Here is a 21,800-nt window from a genome sequence, read left to right on the forward strand (position 1 = left end):
TTTATTTAGTATTTATATTTATAATTTTTATAATGACCGGAGAAAGCACAGTGCCAGTTCAGGCTTTTCAGCTCACATTTCAGTGTTAAGTCCTAAAGCTAACTTTCATTAGTAGCTAAAATTGTTCCAGAGCTGAAAGCAGGCCTGCATTTGACAGAGCTGATCAGTCCTGCCATGTGTTGTAGCTTTTTGGGAGTCCTGTAGTCAAGAAGGATAATGATAGCAATCTCTCTCTCCCTCTCTTTCCTAATGTCAAGCTTGATAGAGGGCGGTGAGGAGCCAGATCTGCCTTATTCAGATGGAGCTGCACAGGGACCGCTCGGCCGACGGAGCTGCGCGCAAACGGAGACGCACTTCAGAAACGCTTAAGGGAATGTGGCAGAAATCGGGCAAACCACCAAGTTCATTTTATGACTAACATTGGGATCCAAGGGTAGTCGTCATCGTTTTTTTTCTTCCTTTTTACTCGATAGCGGGAGTAGACTTTTGCAGGCAGTAAACGCAAACTTTAGTCAGTAGTAAACACATTTGCGCTGTACAAAGGTACTTGTTTTTTAAGCGCTCTATATTTGTATCGTAGAGAGAAATACATGTTTACTGGTTACAGTAATTAGCAACATGCACAATATTTGAGTGTTATTAACCCTTATTAGTAACGTTCATGTTTAACCGAATTTAATTAACTCGATTTATTGGCCGGTAGAGATTTGACAGGGGAAACTGGGATTTCCGCTGCACATAAAATGGGTTACTAGGATTCTAAAATTATTTGTTTAATTTTTACTCCTTACTAAGAAATTAAGTCCCTGCCTTCCCGGGAAAACTGTACTGTTTATTATAGTCACTGTGGGTCGTGTACAAGTAGTGCATGAACGCTTCTATGCTACAAGAAGAGCAGGCTTTTGAATTGCAAGGCTTTTCGGCATTAAGAGCACATTGTGCCGTGGATAGCTTCAGCCTGCAGCCACTGCCCCGTGTTTTGCACGGATCACGGACCGGGAAAGGCTCCCCTTGGCTGCACGGGCGGAATGGGATCCTCGGCGAAACGCTGGACCCGGCTTTTCTGGAAACGGACCGTGGTCCTGCTGCTCTTTCTGCTGGTGGCGGACAGATCTGCGGTTCGGGCAGAGCAAGATGACAGCTTCAACGCAGAGGTGATTTATATTTATATAGCGGTCAGCATGATGTAAATCCCGCATTCATAATAACTGGTCAAATTTGATTTCTTCATATTTAAAGACAGCCATTACTAACTTAAAAAATGATTAAACTTCCCTCTGTTGAAAGTCTTTTAAAGGTGTATTATTGCCTTGGATCTTCTCTACAGTACAAAGTGCCTTAATATGCGTTTAATGAACTATTAGACAAAGAACCTCAACGACATGTGTTAAATATACGAATTTACTGCTTTAATTTCATAACTGGACTCCACGAATCTTGCAGTTTCATGTTCAGACAGCTGGTCCATGCAGAATAGTTTATCATGGAGTAATATTTACCCATTTGCATTTTCTACTAGTACATTGATAGTAATCGACTAGCCACAGATAGATGCCGAACATCACTCGCCTATAATTACATGTACATGTGTTTAAATTTACGGCACGACCTTTAGATATACTGCCTTTTAGGGACAGCAAAGACAAAGAAATCAGCGATGATTTCCCTTTTTTACAGATGGCGCACCACGCGTGAATTCGCAAGTTTTGTATGAACGCAGGGAGCCTTTTAAAACTTGCGTTTTATTGTTGTCATTTTCGTGCTGCTATCAGTCACATTGTTTCCACTACACGCTCCTGTTTCCCGTTTCGGCTCCGTTTAATTGCCGATCTCATTGTGCCTGTTTTAAAAGCTGCACTGGAGGTCTCTTTAATAAAAACCGTGATTCCGGGCTCCAGTTGCCTGCTCCCACATGAACTCCACGGACCGTAACAATGGCCTCCCCGGCTCCTCCCCTTCCTACAGCCCCTCGCCCCCTGCTAAAGGACACGCAGCTTCTGCCAGTTCACTGACACACTAGCGAGAGACCATATGCGGGCATACAGGCAGGAATAATATCAGGTGTTTTGCCCCCGAATGTCCCCTTAACTTTTGTCAGTGTTATATTTTGCTTTTCAGATAGAACTCCACCTCTTTATTTAGCTATCCATATTAAAACGGTACGTACTGCACAGATCGCATGCAAGGGTCATTCACAACTCAGTGCAATATCGTTAGACTGGAACCAGTGTTTTAACACGACTGGGAGCTCTGCCGTTTTCCTAGTAACAGAAACACAAACACGTGTTTTACTTTTTTAATCGAGTACCTCGTTCTAGAGTAAACAGGTTCACTCCGCCATGTGGTGTGTGTTTAACCTGACCATTGGCAGCTGCCGTGTTTGTGTAGGGAGGCATGTAAGCTGGAAAGGGGGCTGTCAACTCTCTGTTTAATTTATGCCACTTTGTCCCCCACTCGTCTGACATGGGACAGGGCAGGATAGTTGTTGTTATTGTGATTTTTGCCCCCCCCCCCCCAAATACTGGAATTTGAAATACATGTCCCAGTGACACACTAGCTTGTGCGATGGGGAAGACAACAGAAGTTGTGCTTTAAAAAAATGACTTGGGTACATTTATTTCTTTAGTGAGGTAGGCAGTCTTATCCGGAAATGGCCGCTGTGTACACAGGCTTTCACTGCAAGTCCCCAATTAGATTTCTAATTAGAGGACTGATTGGCTGAAGAGTTCTAACATCTGGGTTTGAACAGCTGACCTAAAGGTTACCCCAAAAAGCTGCGAGCCTTTTGTGGATAAGACTGTCCCTCGTTTGGCAGATGCTTTTATCTGAAGTGGCATACAATTGAGTTAGGAATAGGGGGTTATGAACCTTGCCCAAGGGTGACATCACCTTGCTGCCCCTGAGATTTGAACCAGCAACCTTCCAATCCGGAGCAGCACACACTAGCTTCATTTTGAGTCTACATGATATTTGATGATAGCTAAGCAGTGAAAGGTAGTGGAGTCAGTCTGGGAATGGAGGTGGTGACGTTCCTGTCTCCCATGTGCCCAAGTTGGTGTAGGGGATCAGGAGACTGGGGGGGGGGGGGGCTTCACTCAGCTGTGACACATGTGACCGGTGAATGTGACAGCTGTTTCCTGAGCATGCTGCAAACAAAGGGCCGCCATTGAGATGCCCAGCCCTGCCCGGCGTCGTGTGACGGACAATGTGCACACTTGTCTTTTGCTGGCTGTGTAAGAGCGAGGCACAGATAGACATAGCTATAGGAGGAGGGGGGGTCTGGTGATGCAAGGTGCCCCCCCCCTTGTGTTCAGCCTGAACTCTTCAGCTCTCCATTGCTTTGCCTCACCCAGCAAAGTTTGTGTTTTCCCTGCTGCAGTTGCCTGTCACCATGGACACCGCACTGCAGGTCGTCATGGACACCACACTGCTGGTGTTGGTGCGGATAGATGTGATGTCACGGGGGACATGGCTGCATGTGCATCTGGTTCCTGGAAGGTCGGGCGGGTTCTCGTTGCCAGATGAGGTGTCCTGCTGTACTGGAGAGGGTGTATCTCTGGCCAAGCTAATTCCAGGCTGCTCTTTGTTTCACAGCACAGTCTTCAGCACAGTCCTGCTCATTCATGCGTTTCTGTTTTCTGTTACAGGGCTGAGGATTACACTGTGGGCGGGGCTGGGGTTGTAGTTTCTGGGGTCCCATTAATAAGCCACTTTGGGCCTCCCCACCCTCACCCTGCACTCTGAAGTGTAGTGCGTGATTGTGGCCAACAGGGGGCCTCCAAACCTCTGGGGCCCCATGCAAAATGCGTGGTTTGAGTAGTTGTCAGCAAAGGCAGATGGTAGCTATCAGAATATCAGGCCTTCTTTGTTGGCACCGTCGACTATCTTCTAGGCCAGTTATATTTTACTTTCATTTCGGTTTTAGGCTTAACGTGAACGTGTCTTTAAAGCATCGCTTGGGCTTTGCTGCAGGCGTTGATAAGCACCAGGACCTGAGGCAGGGCCGAAATGGGTTTTTTGCCATGTTCCTTTCCCCCTTGGCTATTCTTCCAGAACCTTCTCAATTGGTTTTCTAGTAACGAGCCGCACATTGAGTTACTTTGCTGAAATACTTAGGAGAATTTCAGCAGCTCCAGCTCTCGGTAATAAATACCACTGCAATCGATGCCAAGGTTTGCTTGGTGGGGGGGGTGAATAAAAGACCCAAGTTGTGGTTTTTAATAGGTAACCGAGTCCTAATTACTAGAGCCATGGCACACCTCTCCTAGAGCTGGGAGCTCTCCACATAAACCCCCTCCTTGAGCAAATACTTTGAGAAAGTTTAGAGCAATGTTTTCCAACCCGGTCCTCAGGGTCCCACTGACACTCCACATTTTTGCTCCCTCTCTGCTCCCTGCCAGACAGTCCACATTTTTGCTCCCTCTCTGCTCCCTGCCAGACAGTCCACATTTTTGCTCCCTCTCTGCTCCCTGCCAGACAGTCCACATTTTTGTTCCTTCCTGGGAGGGAGCGAAAATGTGAACTACAGTACTGCAGTTTTCTGAGGATCGGATTGGGAAACACTGATATAAGAGAGAGGTGAAAGGGAGGCAGCAGCAGTGTGAGTCTATGATTTAGAGTAGATAAGAGAGAAGGAGTGGGCCTTGGCTGGCCATTTGCAGAAATATGGGGTCCAAAGGGTTCTGGAGGAGATAGGAGTGGGTCACTAAACATCAGATTGGTGCTAGAGCATCTTGCAAGCCTGGGGCTAGACTGTGGGACACCTGTAATTCATACATTGTTCACTGACTTTAATCTCCCCAGAGGTTACCTAAGTTTCAGTGGATGACATGCAGAGAGTTCACACCCACGTATCCCCTCTCCCAAAAAGAAGCCACAATCCCCAGCTACTATTCAAAATATGAAAATCTGTCCTTAGCAACAATAGTTTCTTTGGCTGCGGGGGTCTGCTTAGCAGCTGTGGTTGATAGCTTTAGGAAAACAGATGGAGGTGAAGGATACCAGTGAGATCCGTTCAAACTCCAGGCCATGCCGAATATCTTATTGGTGGTGACATCAGTTTTGAGAGGTTTCGGAAATGGTTTCGGAAATGTACAGAGCATCCATTTTAGTTAATGACGTGTTGCCATTCTGCTTTTGTGGTTTTTTAATGGTTTTTACATCTTTTGGGCGGATAACACCCATAGCCACCCAGGTCACCACTGAGCTCTATGCCCAGAAATCTGCACCGAATCGTGCTTTTGGTCCTGGCAGCTTCACTGATTCTGACAGTCTCTTGTAATTTGTAGGCTCAGCCTGAACTTTGCTATTGCTGTGTTGTGGTTGTTGTAATCAGTGCCCAAAGATACATTATTCTAATTAGGAATAATTAAGTAATTAGTAGTGTTTGGGATAGAAAATGCCTACCGAAGAAAAATGTCCATTATTATCTATTTAGCAGGCATTTTTATCCAAAGTTACATACACTTTTAAGAAAACAGTCCCTTTTTAGACAGTCCCTGGAGGAAATGGGGGTTAAGGGTCTTGCTCGGGGGATTAGTGGCAAGATCCCTACTCTGCTGACTGTGGGATTTGAGCCAGCAACCTGATGACTGGTTCAACATCCTAATCCACTGAGCCACACACCACCCTAGCCTTACCCCACCCACTACCCATCAGCCCGTGACTGTCATTGATGTTTCTCCGCTGTCCCCTCATGGAATCCTTCCTGCCACCTCCACCCCAGCCTGAATCCCGCTACTCTTCCTGGGTGTCCGTATTCCTGGCCCATTCTCCTCTGTCTGCCTATAGGACTTTCCGTCTCCTAAGTAATGACTACCGATCTCCATAGTCTCATTCTATGACGTCCCATCCAACGGCCGCCTGCCTCCTGCTGAAATTTAATGTGTACCAGCTGAGCATCACCACACACAGCCAGTATTCCCATAGCAAAGAAGGACAAAGAAACTGATCATAACTCTGTTTCCCAATCCAGTCCTGAGGAACCCACAGACAGTGCAGGTTTTTGTTTCTACATGGAGCTGGGGGAGAGCAAATATGCAGACTGTCTGGCAGGGAGCTTGGAGGAAGCAAAACCATGGACCGACTGTGGGTCCTGGGGACTGGATTGGGAAACACTGCACTGAAGTCTATGGGGACCAGTGATGTGTCACTCAGTCCATCAGGCTTGCCTAGCGCTGCCCTAGCACACCCCTGACAATGAGAGTGCTGTGGGGGGGTGTAATGTGTCAATGTGTCACTCGTATTGTTGAAGAAGCAAAGTAATCATTTGGATGTTCATCTTATTTATAATTGTTTTGTTGCAGGTGGTGCATCCATCCTTACCTTTCTTTGCCATCACAGCTTGGGGTCTTTAGCTTCTCCAGGTTGAACCCCGAGTGACCCCCCCCCCCCACCCCCGAAATACTGAGTGTCTGCTGCCTTTGCCCCCTCCAGTCCTGGCTGCGGCTCTATGGCTACCTTCCCCAGGCCAGCGGTCGCATGTCCACCATGCGTTCGGCGCAGATACTGTCTTCCGCCATCAGCGACATGCAGCGGTTTTATGGTCTGCCGGTCACCGGCGTCCTGGACGAGGCCACACAGGAGTACGTCCCCCCTCCACTGTTGAGCATTTTTATGTAATTTCTATGTATATAAGCCGGATGCTCTATTCACCTCCACATAGGGTCTCCACATAGGGTTTTTGTAACACACAGAAAGCACTTTGCAGACCCACCAGCCAGAGCGAGTGCTGACAGCTGCTCTTGCTTCCCAGGGCCATGAAGAGGCCTCGGTGCGGAGTCCCCGACAAATTTGGGGGCCAGATCAAAACCAACGTTCGCCGGAAACGCTACGCATTGACAGGTCACAGGTGGAACAAGGAGGAGCTGACGTTCAGGTAAAGCTGCGGCCTGAGCCTCAACACACCTTTATTAACCCTCTGGAGTCGACGGTGTCGTTGGCGACGCCGCGTATCTTTCTAGTCTATTTCAGCTCGTAACTCGCTGAAATCTTATTGTAGAAACATGAAAAACACTGACTAAATCCGTAATCTGTCTTCTTTTCAAAACGTCCATTGTCCGAAGTATTGAAGTTTTTTAAATTAGGTTAAATTGGCAAAAAAGTAAACCATGTAGCCTTTCTTTCTTCTACCTGCATCGGGGGCGTGTAGTGCTGCCCTCACCTGAAGATCGCTATTCACATTCTAAATAGCATTAGTGTGTATTCACATCGCACTTGCATGGTAATTTGATGAACAACGCAGCGGTGAAACGCGATCTAGATACATCCCCATCGGGGGGGGGGGATGTGGCCAGGGGTGAATGGCTCATGCATACACATGAAAGTTGCTAAATTTTCAATGAAAGGAGCCCAGAAATAGTGACATGAGTTTGTTTTTTCTTATTTATTTATCCAACTTAATGTTGCAACTACACCATTTAGTCATCTTCATGTAGCCAAGACTTTGGTGGTCAGATATCTGGGATCAAAACAAACTGCAACCATTGCTTATTATGTACTTTTATAATGTTTCTGCAAGTGTTGAAAACTGCATTTTGCAATGTCTATACTTTGATGTCAAGTTACAAGCTTCAGAAACATCTAACATAGTTACATAGTTACTAAGACTAAGATGAGTTTAATGCCAAAACAAATATATACGAAATAATGTATTTGCCATGAATTAAGTTTATGATATTGAGTGAAATGTGTGACCATGCCCCAGTCAGTGAAAGTGTGTTCCCTGCCCCTAGACCCCAGAGGGTTAAACGTCCTTAAACTGCCCCAGAGACCTGCAGTATTAACACACATACTGGTCACCACTGAAAGTCCTACTGTAGCCCAACTGAACCCCTATATTAGGGTTTGTAAACAATCATGTTTATCCTGTAAGTCTTAATTGGTTTTCAAAATGGTAGATATAAAGGAATACCTAGATTTGTCTGATGAGTGTGATTTGACATTTGGAGGTGTTCATCCTCTAAGAAAGTCTGACCAGCTTCACCCCCCTATTTCCAGCATTCAGAACTATACTCCAAAAGTGGGCCAGTACAACTCCTACGAGGCGGTCCGCAAGGCCTTCCGGGTGTGGGAGAGCGCCACGCCGCTGCGCTTCCATGAGGTGCCCTTCCATGAAGTGAAGTACAACCGGCGCAAGGAGCCTGACATCATGGTGTTCTTCGCTTCTGGTTTCCATGGTGACAGCTCACCCTTTGATGGTGCTGGTGGCTTCCTGGCACACGCCTACTTTCCTGGGCCCGGCATGGGTGGGGACACGCACTTTGACTCAGATGAACCCTGGACACTTGGCAATCAAGATCTCTCAGGTATTTTGACAAGGCCGATTGTGTGCGTGTGTGTGTGCGTGTGTGTGTGTGTGTGTGTGTGGGGGGGGGGGGGGGGGGGGTAGGGTCACATTAACAGGTCAATTAATGGAAGTAATTGAATTATTTTGATTTTGAAAGACCCAAGAGGCAAATTATTCCAACTTTGGTTTGAGGTGACTCTGCTGCTCTCCCTCTTTAGGGAATGATCTCTTCCTGGTGGCCATACATGAGCTTGGCCATGCCCTCGGCCTGGAACATTCCAACAATCCCTCTGCCATCATGGCGCCCTTCTACCAGTGGATGGACACCGATGACTTCCAGCTGCCCGAGGACGACCAGCGTGGAATCCAGCAGATCTACGGTAGGCTGCCTCATCTGAAGCCAGGGTCTGGAGATTATCTCTCCGGTCGATTGATCCACTGAGTCAGGTTTGCTGCTAGCAGTGTTGAGGTTGAGATGCTTGTTGATCAGGTTTGAGTATCTTGAGAGCTTCGTTAAGTGCCTAGCTGTACAAATATACCAAGCACTTTTTTTGGTTTGTCCTTCAAAATTTGTGTAGAATTGTTGATTGTAGTGGGGTGACGATGTCCATTATACACATGTTCATTATACCATTGTGGGCTTCATGATAGTTCTGCAAGGGTCGTGACATTTGTTGTGGTTTCTAAAGCACTGCTCCACTTATTGCGGCCGCTTTCCAGATTCGGCTTTCAGACTGAGTTTCTGGAGAATGAGTTATGATTTTGGCTCGTTGCATACCTTCCAAGGTTGTGTGTGGTCATTGGCTGTATCTAGTCTGGGGAGGATGAGTCAATGAAATCAGCTTTTGTCTCTGTTCTGGTTCTACTAGGTCCCCCAAACAATAGCCCCACCAGACCTCTGCCTACCGTTACCCCCCGGCAGCCTGCTCAGCCAGACCCCCGACAGCCCAGCCCCCCAAGGACACCCCAGGGCCCACCCCCCAGACAGCCCGAGAGCCCCCAAGGGACTGATCGGCCGGACCACTATGGCCCCAATATTTGCGAGGGCAACTTCGACACCGTAGCCATGCTGCGTGGAGAGATGTTTGTCTTCAAGGTGAGGTGCCTATGAGTGATATGTGGAAGTCTGCAACAGAAGAGCGTGATGAATCCCTTCGGCCAGGGGACAGCCCAAGGGGAACCTGCGTTTTGTTCAAGTCATCCTAGAGTTGTCATGCCTTCATAAACGTGAGGAATGGCTGAGGGTGGCCAGTTTAAATATAGAACCCTTTGGCAGAGCTTCTCGTTCTGCTTTTAACGGTGGACACTTGAATTAGCAGCAAGTTCTGGATGCGTGCCAGAGAATCTATAGACCTCCCTCGTGCGGTGGCTGTGCTGAGTGTGTTGGGTGAACGTACCACAATGTCTAAATGTCACATTAGTTACTTCCAAATACTCTGGTCAGGCGTGGACGCTAATGTTACTTGATGAACACAACATGTTTTTCAGACCCCGAGGAAACAGTGTGGAGATCTGATCGTCTGCACCCTTCTCTGCCCAACAGGGTCGGTGGTTCTGGAGGGTCCGACGGAATCGGGTGCTGGACAATTATCCCATGCCAATTGGGCACTTCTGGAGGGGGCTGCCTGGGGACATTGACGCCGCCTACGAGCGACACGATGGGAGGTTCGTCTTCTTCAAAGGTACTGCGTCTGGCCGTTTTGTACTTTCTGACCTTTTATAGCGCTGGATAATCGGCCCATCTAGTAAAGACGAAAGACCTTTTGTTACTCATAATGATTAATTCCGATCAGATCAGCCCCATCCACGGGGAGGGAAAGACCACGCCCTGTCATGGGGAACGTGTATCTGGATGGAAAGCGGATCCCACCATGCGGGTGGTTTATGATTGTGTTTTTCCTTGTTGCCAGGATGCGAGACCCTGCCCCCTCGCTGTAACCGGAGCTCTGGCAGCTGAATGGGGCACATGTGTGGAGGGCAGCCTGTATAAAGCTGTGTCCTCACTCGCTTTGGGTTCCCTCCCTTAAAGCAGTTATAAAATGAGAATTTGCATCCTTTATTTGCCTTGTTCAAGGTGATACCGTCTCACTGACTCACTTGACCTTTAGCCTCATTTTGATGTTTATGTGCCGACAGTTCAAACTTACGTCATTGTGACATTCATTGCAGAGGCTCTAGTCTGACACTTAGAAAATTATATTCTTAAGTTCTTTTCTGTATACTGCTCAGACTAGTGTTCCTTGTTTTTAACATTAAAAACAGACCTTGAGTCCCTACCCCAGCAAGACAGCTGCAGCCCCATGAAAAACATTATTATAGTTGTTATTAGTGTTAATGATGTCAGCGGCCAAACATCCTAACATTTGGATCTTGGCATTTAGGGAAAACAGCCGACAGAAAAGGAGAGATTTTGGAGCGGGACCTCTGGCAGATGTGGCTGCCAGTCGTGTCAGCATGCTGTTTCCAGATGCTGACTGCATGAGTTTCGGTTCGGAGTGAGAATGGCTGCCAGTAGGACCGGGGTTGGGGGGCATGCAAACAGCTGTCGAGCTGACCTGTGCAGAGTGGCCCTTTATTGTGTTGGCTGCTTTGACATGGGCGATTCTCTCAACAGATTAGGCTCAGCTCACCACACTGAGACATCCATCCATCCATTTTCCAAACCGCTTATCCTATTGGGTCGCGGGGGTCCGGAGCCTATCCCGGAAGCAATGGGCACGAGGCAGGGAACAGCCCAGGATGGGGGGCCAGCCCATCACAGGGCACACTCACACACCATTCACTCACACGTGCACACCTATGGGTAATTTAGCGACTCCAATTAGCCTCAGCATATTTTTGGGCTGTGGGGGGAAACCAGAGTACCCGGAGGAAACCCCACGACGACATGGGGAGAACATGCAAACTCCACACACATGTAACCCAGGCGGAGACTCGAACCCGGGTCCCAGAGGTGTGAGGCAACAGTGCTAACCACTGCACCACCATGCCGCCCCCCACACTGAGACAATAGGTGCCAATTGGGTTCCCAATCCAGGATATTACCAGGGACTGGTTTGTTGTTTTTGTGACCCCACATAAATAGTCACATGGGCTCCCCCTACCCTTTCTCAGATGCTTCAAAAATGAAATAAACAGTTAATAAGATAGTGAGTCAGAAGATCATAGCTGGCTAAGTGGTTAGCAGAATGTGCTGCTTCGGGATCTTCCTAATAAGGAATGTGTGTATTTAATATTTACTTTAATGACTGTTTGTTGCCAACAGGGGGGCCCTCCTAACCTCGGGGGCCACATGCAAATTTGCGGTTTCCGCGGTGTTAAACACCCCAGCTGGATAGCACATCCCCACATCCACCATAATCCCTAATCCCATCCCTGTCATCTCTAGGAAGTAAGTACTGGCTTTTTCGGGAGGCACACCTGGAGCCTGGATACCCCCAGGAGCTGATGTACTATGGGCGGGACATCCCGTATGACAAGATTGAGACGGCCATCTGGTGGGAACCCTCAGGTTTCACCTACTTATTCAGAGGGGACCGGTAAGAAACAGCCCCCACCCCCTTAGTTGCACTTTGCCAAACCTTTGCGTTTCAGTTGCCTGAATTTGGGAGGGGAGCAGTGGAAGGACAGGATGTCCTTTTCAGTACCTCTGACCTGCCACAGATACTGGCGTTTTAATGAAGAATCCCGGGCTGCGGACAGGGACTACCCCAAATCCATCAGCGTCTGGGGGGAAATCCCACCCTCTCCCCGGGGGGCCTTCCTGAGCGAAGACGGAGGTGGGTGAGGGAGAGGAGCAGAGGGCAGGGAACTATGAAATAAGACAGGAGGGGGACCTTTAGGGTTTGTATGAGGCACAGGAAAATTAATCATATTTGTCTATTTATATAGCAATGAAGATCATAATGTTGTAAGTATAAATCACCTGAGAATTTAATCCTGACTATGCAGTACTTTTACTGCTTTAAGTGTTTTAATCACTGTGGTAAAATGTTTGTTTCTCTTTCTCTTACCGCACAGCTTACACCTACTTCTACAAAGGAACTAAGTACTGGAAATTTGACAACCTCCGCATGACAAGCGAGCCGGGATATCCCAAATCCATCCTGCGGGAGTTCATGGGATGCCCAGTGGATCCGGACATGGACACGGATAAAGACAAGGATACAGGGCACAAGTGGCCCAAGGTCGACGATAAGCCGTTCGACCCCAACGCGGGACGCGATGGCGATCGCACCAACGAGGTGGATTACAAGGACGAGGGCACCGGTGACATTGACGTGGTGGTGAAGATGGATAACGGCGGGGCCAGCGTGATGGACATCGTCATGGTGACGGTGCCACTGGTGCTGGTGCTGTGCATTTTGGGATTGATCTACGCCATAATTAGCACGTTGCAGAGGAAGGGGCCACCAAGGTTGCTGGTCTACTGCAAACGCTCCCTGCAGGACTGGGTGTGACCCCGACACCCACCTCCACCCCCGTGTCTCAGATACACATGCGCACACGCACTTAATCCCAGGTTTTGAACACAGTGATATTCACATGCGTTGGTGCAAATAAACCACTCCCTACACCTCCCAGTCCAAATACTGTAGTCTATTTATGCAAGTAAAATTTGCACATTTTTTGATTGGTTGGCTTCCTTTATTTTGTATGTATGTAAGTTTTTTTTTTAAACCAGGAAATCCCCCCCCCCCCCTCCCCGGCACCCAGAAGCTTTCTCTGAGACAAAGAAGTGAAATCTGGCAAGACAATTACAGCTTGAATTAAAGTGAAATGCTGGCTACTTAGAATCGGCCAAAGGAAAGCCTTCTTCCTCTAAAAGGTTCCCCCCCCCATCTGAGGTAGTAGAAACTGCTGTGGATTTTCAGTGGGGGAACCAGTGGGTCAGAAACCAGTAGACCTGGAAATTACTGGTTCTGGAGGCGGGCAGGCCGAGCGGTGCGCATCTCCTCACTCGATGCCTTGCGGAATCCTGACGACCCAGACGACATGCAGAGTAGGCAGCCCTTCCACTTCAGAAAGTCAAAGTCACCGTGATTTAATGCACAAATGTGTAGCTCAGGCAGTACAGTTAAAGTTGCTGGTGTAAATGGTCTGTTAAATGTTCAAAGGGGTCATTGTTGCACTACCTTTTGTCTCCAATGTGCCTGTGAATGAAAGGTACTTGGAAATAACCTGTTTTTACCTTTTAGCACTTAAAGATAGATCGCATAGAGCAGGGGTGGGCAATCCAGGAAGGGCCGGTGTGTATGTGGGTTTTCATTGATACTCCTTAATTAGATTGTTCATTAGAGGATTAATTGGCTGAAGGGTTTACACACCTGGGTTTGAACAGCTGACCTAATGGTTGCCCCAAAAACTTGCATAAACACTGGGCCTTTGCAGGTTTGATTGCCCGTCTCTGACCTAGAGACAACCTGCTTACGTAACAGAGGGTCACCACAGACCCGACACTTCATCGCATTGCCCTGAAATGTTTGAACTCTTACCCATGAGCTCACAAAGCCTCAATAACAAAAATAAAAACTTAACAAAAGCGCACTCATTACAACAGGCTGTTTGTGTTGTAATGTAATGTTTGTCATAGGAGAATCATGGTATCATGGAAAAAAAAATCTTCCCAGTGTTGGTTAGTGTGGTAAAATGTTTAACGTAACGTGTGCCAGAAACAGGCTCGTATTCCCAATCTTTACAGAGAGGCTAAGTGGGGGTAAAGCTTTCAGACAGAACTAGTTAGGGTGGGTGGACACTGCCCTACCCATAATCCCATTCATGTTTGTGGAGCCAGGAGCAGAGCGAGTAGATTTATAAGGGTCCGCCGTGTTTCTGTGATGTTTCATATCATGAAAATATTTGTTTTAAATGTACCAATTTTACATAAACTGTGAACTGCAGGAGCAGAATTTGTGTCCTGTGTCTGTGCTCAAAATCACTAACTAGTGGGGGGTGGAGGGGGTGTCTTTATGCAGCTGTCTCTCTTGGCACCGGGTACTCTTACCCCCCCGAATTTGCTAATGCCTACCCTGCTACTAATCTTGAGGGGGGGGTGGGTACATATTTTGGTAGCTTGTCATAAATAGGCAGGGGGAGACACATCACATGCCTGGGCCAGCCAGACAGTATCCGGTTTCCTCCCTTGGGCTGGGCAGTCAGGCACAGGCTCTAGGACGAGACTGAGGGCATCTGTGGTCTGAATTTATGCGGGAAAAAGAAAATTAATTCTTATTGTAGCTGATCTCTCTGTAGAATTCTGATAGATATGCAGGCTGGCCTCAGTCACCCAGGTCTGGCCATACGGGCCCTGCCTTCTCTACCTTTAGAGTCTGGAAGGCCTTCTGCAGGCCTGCAGAGTGCCTCTTTACACTAATCTGTATCTTCCTATGAATCTCCTCCAGTGGAACCAAAGGTATAATTTTGGGTTGAACATTGATAGGGTTGAGGTCTCCACACATTTAAGGGGGTCCAGGGGGTTGGCTGGTTTTGATTATTGGGGGGGGGGGTTACAACCCCACCCCTTCCCCCCATAATTTATACTCATGAGTGGAATGTTCTTCCCAGTCACCTTAAATCTGGATGTGGACTTCACTTTCCAGATTATTTTGTAGAAGCTGGAGATGCAGGGCGAGGTATAAGACCATGAGTGATGTTCCCTAAAAATCTTGAGCCGGGGTGCCCAACGCCAGTCCTCTTGGGCTGCACGGATTCGCTCAACCTCATCCGTTAATCACTTTAATAGACATTTGTATAGTGAATTGTCTCACCTGGCGTTTCAGCTTTCATTTAGGTGCTAATTAAAACGTATTCTGTGAAACGTACAGGATTTCGGTTAGTGGGGCACTTCTGGTCTCGTGATAGATTAGCTTTGTCTTGCTGCAGACTATACTATATTGTTCTTTTTAATATCATTGGAAATAGGAGAATTTGTTTATGTAAATTGCTTTGTGTTTCTTAGATTTATTTGCATTTTTTCAGTTTAACTGAAATCCATTCAATTGTAAATAATACTTAATTTTTTAATGGTGTGTGATTGTCTTATTTGAATTTGTGAATAACATTCCTTATGCAGAAATACTGAAGATTTACATTTATGTTGTTCACTTCTTGTCAGATGTAATAATTCATGCTGGACATGTGTATTTCTTACACAATAAAAAGTGACTGCTAAACCAGCTTTACGGTTGATCAGGAGACTTTATTCTGCTTTTCTTCTTTCTTGAGGCACTTGCTAAAACTGCACTATGTCCCGTGAATTATGAGAAAGAGGAAGACGATTACCGAACACGCTATAAGCAGCAAGTGTCTTCGCATACATGCGCAGCACAAGCAAGCGGACGCAGGTTTGATTTTTACCATTTCCAGGATGTAGCTCTCTGCCCCTGGCCACTGCATCCAGCTTGAAGCCTCTTCAGGAGAAGGTTCCTGGAATCCAGTGCTTCATCTCTGGATGAGTCAGGCCAACACAGCTCGTTTATGGCGAGGTACCAACGTGACGGAATCCTGCCAAGTACTTTCTTTGAAATACACCAGAAAGCGGTTTGGCTAAGCAGACATAAACAATCACTTTCCTTTCACCATGGAGGGGCTTTGGGGAAACCTCCCAGTGCCCCCCCAGATATCTGTGTCAGCCTGGCGCAGGTTTAATACAGGTAAAGCCTACTGATTATTTAGCAGAGGCTTTCATCCAAGGGCGCTTTTCCACTGCACTTTTAGTACTTTTGGTACTTTACTTTGGTACTTTTGCTTTTCCATTGACTTCCAGTTGAGTGTCAATACCAAAAGTTCCAGTCGTAGGTACTGTGGTACTTTGGGGTGGAACTTGAAACGCTGTCCTTGTCGATTGGTTATGCAAATAGCCTGTTTCTGAAACACAATACAACCTCCGTCTTGAAAAAAGTTGTAAAACATCTGGTCGGAAGAAAAGATACAACAAAAAGATCGGGATCGCATGGCAAGAAATGAAAAAAGTATGATGTGTTTAATATACTATAGGATCCTAGCGACGTAATTTCAGTGTAAATATAGTTATGTGATTTTTGTTGTAATACAAATATTGGGGTGTTTATAAAACAAAATAAAGGAGTTAATAAATTTATCACAAACCAGTCTATGGGTGATTTAACCAGCAAGGGTGAAAATGATTGTGATTATCTGGGAGAATGTGAGCAGCGCTCATGCAGAAGCAGCAGAGGTAAGACTTTAAACAAATTTTTAAACATATAAGAATCTATAAGAGGAATAATAATTAAAATTGCAAAACTTGCTAAGTTATTTCCTATGAGTAACAGAGTAAAAATATTTTAGCGAAACTTTAACGCATCCACGTAATAATGTCTGTACAGAATTGAAAGTAAGAAAAAGCCTGATGTTAACATAGCTGACTAGCGATGTAAGAATTGTATCTGCATAGCATGTGATGTTTGTATTACTATTGCATATCGCCAAGCTGTGTAATAGACAACAGCCATTTTTCTAATTTAGCACAAAATACACGCCTCCAGCTGTGATGTCATTTGGCACTTTACCAGTTTGTATGCCAGTGGAAAACCAGCAACTTGAAGTACCATCCTTTTGGTACTTTCTCGAAGTACCTAAAGTATGGTACCAGGTAATAGAAAAGCACCCAGAGCAATGTACATTTTACAGAAAGCAGGTCAGATAGTCCCTGGAGCAAATGGGAATTAAGGGCCATGTTCAAGGGTCCAATGGTGACATCACTCTGCAGACTCTGGGATTTAAACTTGCAACCTTCTGATCACAGATACAGTACAGCATCTTGTCTGGCTCAGCCACACACTGCCTCCCACATTCTGCATTTCACAACTCTTTAAGTTCTCTCCCTATGGTATAACCCTATCCTAAACATTTCCAAATCCTGGATAAACTTGGGAACTTCACCACCCACACAAACAAATCGCTTCCTGATTGTGCTGGGAATGCTCAGCAGCTGGACCCCATTAAAATTAATTGGGAGACTTAATTACCACCTGCTGCTCATTACAACTCCATGCCATCAAATCCCACCTGCTCGCTACCTGGGCCCAATCAAAGGACTCTCTGAATCTGTATGACATCATTTGCTCAAGGGTATGATCCATTAAACATTCAATCACATGTCAACATTAGTATCACCTACTACCTGTTATTTTTTATGCTATTTTTTACTGTCAGCAGTGGTTGATCAAGATCCCTTAATCCCTTCTTTCCACTAATTCTAAATGACCATAATCTGATGTTTTAATTATCGTTATAAATGTATTTAATGTTGACACGGTGCTGCAGTGCTTAGTGCTATAGCCTCCCACCTCTGGGACCAGGGTTTGAGTCTCTGCTACGGCTCCATGTGTGTGGAGTTTGCATGTTCTCTCCGTGTCATTGTGGGGTTTCCTCTGGGTTCTCTGGTTTCCCCCCACAGTCCAAAAACATGCTGAGGTTAATTGGAGTTACCAAATTGCCCGTAGGTGTGCATGTGTCATGTGAATGGTGTGTGAGTGTGCCCTGCGATGGGCTGGCTACCCGTCCTGGGTTACTCACTGCCTTGAGTCTGTAGCCATAGACTACGGCTCTCCTGCAACCCTGAAAAGGACAAGCGGTTATAAAAATTGGATGGATGGGTCTTTCTAATTAGAAGAGGAGCAATATGTACCAGTTTAAGGGATTCTGTTTGAGAAGACGCCAAGTAATGTTTGCTGGATACGAGGACACCTACAAAAAGAGGATCATTCTGCCAGAAAATGATTGCTGTGTCCCACTTGGCATATATACATACTCCTTTAAATACAGCATATTCAAGATGCAGCAGCTTGAATTGTCACCAGGAGCAGGAAGTTGGACCACATGATTCCTGCTCTTTGTTCCCTGGACTGGCTACCTGTTTGGTTCAGGACTGACTGACCTGCTTGAGAGTTTTTGGTTTCTCTCCTTCATTGTCATCTGGCTTCCTTTCTTTCATCTCTCTGTCATTCATTTTCCTTGTTTTGCATTGTTCTCTCTCTAATGATGTTGTAATGTATCACAATACACCCATGTAAAGCGCTGTGGGGCGACTCTTATGAAAGGTGCGATATAAACTGATCTGAACTGAATTGAATAGAACAGATCAAACAGAAAGAGAAAACAGCACAGCAGGGATTGGATGAGATGTAAAAGTCTAATGTGGGAAGAAGCAGTCTTGGCAACCAATCAGCACACAGTATTTCATCCATTGCCGATGTCTTTAAATGTGGTTGGGCTTGGGCATTATGGTTTGACAGTAGCAAAACCAAAACATGACAAGACAAATTAGTGGGAGGCAGAATCTAGGTGAGATTCACTGAGTCTTCTGTCTGCTTCTTTGTTTTAAACCAAATGGAAATGGAGGCGTTAGTCGAACAGGAGGCTGAAATGCCAGAGGCTGAAGACTATTGATTTAGACCAGAAATGGCTCTTTGTGTAGAAGTGATGAATTCCTGGGAATCTACTGGTCTCAGTGGGCTGTTTACTATAACCACAGCGATGTTTCACCAGATGAGGACCACCACTCTCAGAGGGATATCACCCTACTAAAAATACCGTACCCCCACCCCCACCCCCACTGCCAAACATTTCCTCAAATCCAAAATGAGCTTTTGGAATAATAACCCACAGTGTATGCTGGGCTGTGTCCGGCAGGAGTTTGCACACTGTGCCCCAGAACCTCATGCCCCCACACCTCCGACCAGCAGGTGCAGCTGCAGAGACCCACGTATCACCTGTGGAATTCTCTCCATCTCACCCGCCGTCAGGTGGGAGCCGCTTACACACCCCAGGAGGCTCACTCTCACCTTTGCCTGTGGGATTCACAATCCCTACATTAATGTAGTACAGCTGTTTGATGGTTTCTGCCAGCCAGGCCTTCCCAGGCTCCCAGCGACTGAAGGCCCTTTCATATGGGCTCGTTGACTGATGAAAGGATGACTCTGTTGAAAATTGAATTGGATGATGAGCTTCCTTCATACATTTCCATGCACGCCAGTTCTTTAGCATTTTTTCATTCATTCTCTGGGAACGGGGACACTTTAGCCTCTTTGGGGGCTTTACACTGACATGGGGGGCCACATGAACTATTTTTTGAGAAGAAAGATAAGCTTTGCCAGTGCATCGATCAACCATCATTCCTGTCAAATGTTATTATTGCCCCCCCCCTCCAAAATGTCCCTGTTTTTACAATCTAATGTTGCCAGGTAAATATTTCATGTTTGACCATTTCATTTTTCATGAGGCAGGGCCCCAATTTTACCACGGCTACAACTTAGGATAACCTCTGCACAGTCCCCCCACGGGAAATGCAGTTGAAAATAATTCCAAACAGTGTCCAATTAGATCTTAAAAATATTTGCTGTAAAAATCAGGAAGACAAACTTCAATTTTTGGTTTAGCTTAAAAGACCCCTAACTTGTGAGCCTCACACAATGAATGTTTTGTCTGCTTTAAAGTTTTTGGCCAGAGGACACATAGGAAGGGGCTAAAACAGAGATGTAAGGGGGGGGTTGGCAGAAGGGTGGACTGCAGTGAAAAGTGTCTTTGTATCTGCAACAGTGGTGGCTCGTTAATGTGGGGCACTGGGTGACCACCCCCTTCCAAATATCTGAAGAAGAAAGTATGCAAAAACAATTAATTAGATAATGCAAAATAATGATGGAATAGAATTTACTCGTACAATGCACCTGGCATTCTGTCAGCATTCAATAGAAACTGGTTCCAAACTGTATTTCGTTCATTTCTGTGTGAATACACATAATTCATCACCAATTGTGAGACTGTTTTAGTCCTTCAGCTTTCGGCCAGCAGGTGAGCCGAGGATGCTTTCTCTTTGATTTTCTCAGATTTTCCACAGGGCGCCCCAGCACTCCCACTTTTATTATCAGTGATTCAGAATTGTCACTCCCTCCCCTTAGCTAGTTAGCTGACCGGTACTTTCAGGAGATGGCAACTTCAAGTGGAACCGCAGAAATCAAAGAAAATATGGTTATTTCCTTATAAAAACACCCTTTCACAAGGTGTTCACTGGAAGAACAAAAAAAAGGAGTTTGGACCTGACCAACCCGATTTGCAAATTCAGCAGCCGGCAAGTGATCAACGATGAGTTTACACACAGGGATTCATGTTCAAGTAGTGCTGTGACGTTTCTGTTGAGTTCTGTTGAGTCAAGTGACAGTTTTGACATATATCTTTCTCTCTTTCTCATTTCTTCATGCATGAACAAACTTCAGAGTGTTTAAAGAAGGGGGGGGAGGGGGGTAATGGGCCAGACAAGTCAGCCAAAGGGGGACTCGTTGACATCATCTCTTGCATGCTTGATGAAAGGAGCAAAGAGGAGCACACAGTATGAAAATGGGCAGATGGGAATGACTGGGGGCCAGTTTTGGAAGAGGAAAGAGGAGAGGAGATGAGAAGGGCCACTGAGGACAGAGCTGGGTGGCTCTGAGGTGACACTGTCTCGGTTGCCTAGCGATGATGCTTTTTTCCATCTCTTTGCTTTTTGTTCAGTTTAATTTAGGTTCCTGGCTCAATACAAGTGCCTTTTCCTCTCTCTCTGGGACAACAATCCTCTGTGTCTGTACTGCTGTTGCCAGGAGACCCACAGGGTGGGGGGGGGGGGGTCTTCCCAGCAATAAGGTCACGTGTGTCAATCAATATTCAGTATTTCCAACCCCCTTTAGAAGTGATGCTGGGGTCGATAAGATTCAAGCAAAATGTCTAATTTGGTGCCGTCAATACACCAGTGTCTTCCTTGATGTTGAGCTCTATCAAAACTTATTTATTATGGAAATTGCAAATGCTAATGGCTTCTTCCTTCTTCGCGTGTGAGGTGTTGAGTCAAATTATCAAAATGGTGTATGAAGAAAATATCCATCCATCTATCAACTCATCCATATTTTGACACTTTATCCTGGTCTAAATTATGGGGGCCTGGAACTGATCACAGGCATAGGGCACAAGACTGGGGTACACCCTGAATAGAATGTCAGTCACAAAAAAATGCTTAAAAAAGATGTATATTCATGCAATGCAGGAATGTAAAATAATTGATGGTTGCAGATTGAAAAAAGGTCCATTTCACATTTATAGAGGATGGAAATGTTACTGGCATCCTCATGATACATAATGGAGGGGCATTTCCAACAGCTTGTGGGAGTTTTACTTACACAAAAATATTCTGAGGGCAGAACTAAAAATGATCGGTTTAGAGAAATAACCAATCAGACTGTAGAGAAGGTAACTAGAGGCAACCAAAGGAGGCGGGCCCAACCAATCAGATGTCTTGGACCCACCTCCTCTACAATCTGATTGGTTATCTCTCTGAACCAATCATTTTTCTTTCTGCCCTCAGAACATTTTTGTGTAAGTAAAACTCCCACAAGATTTCCAACAAGCCAGCATATTACACCAGAGAAGTTACTGTCAATCTTGTTGGACTAAGAAAGAATCTATTTATAGGTACAGCTGTTCACGTAGAATAACCCCAGAAATTGTTTCAGAGGTGGTTTAT

General features: G+C 46.0%; 1 protein-coding gene across 1 annotated transcript; it reads left to right on the plus strand.

The window, feature by feature from the left end:
* Positions 1-176: 176 nt before the first annotated feature.
* LOC125751931 (matrix metalloproteinase-15-like) lies at positions 177-15,464 on the plus strand. Its single transcript, XM_049031370.1, has 11 exons — positions 177-433; positions 952-1,154; positions 6,436-6,584; positions 6,755-6,877; positions 7,999-8,306; positions 8,506-8,667; positions 9,157-9,383; positions 9,831-9,969; positions 11,676-11,826; positions 11,951-12,066; positions 12,308-15,464. Exons 2-11 carry the CDS (start codon positions 1,029-1,031, stop codon positions 12,745-12,747), a joined length of 1,941 nt encoding a protein of 646 aa, XP_048887327.1. The 5' UTR covers positions 177-433; positions 952-1,028; the 3' UTR covers positions 12,748-15,464.
* The last annotated feature ends 6,336 nt before the right edge of the window (positions 15,465-21,800 follow it).

Source organism: Brienomyrus brachyistius, chromosome 11 (assembly GCF_023856365.1).
Source record: "Brienomyrus brachyistius isolate T26 chromosome 11, BBRACH_0.4, whole genome shotgun sequence".
NCBI lineage: Eukaryota > Metazoa > Chordata > Actinopteri > Osteoglossiformes > Mormyridae > Brienomyrus > Brienomyrus brachyistius.

What these genes read in the sequence shown, in the direction of transcription:
- LOC125751931 (XM_049031370.1), top strand. Translation starts at nt 1,029, where the DNA reads ATGGGATCCTCGGCGAAACGCTGGACCCGGCTTTTCTGGAAACGGACC. An exon ending in CTGGACGAGGCCACACAGGA is followed by an intron (nt 6,585 to 6,754) that starts GTACGTCCCCCC and finishes CTTGCTTCCCAG; the next exon opens with GGCCATGAAGAGGCCTCGGT. An exon ending in CTTCCTGAGCGAAGACGGAG is followed by an intron (nt 12,067 to 12,307) that starts GTGGGTGAGGGA and finishes CTTACCGCACAG; the next exon opens with CTTACACCTACTTCTACAAA.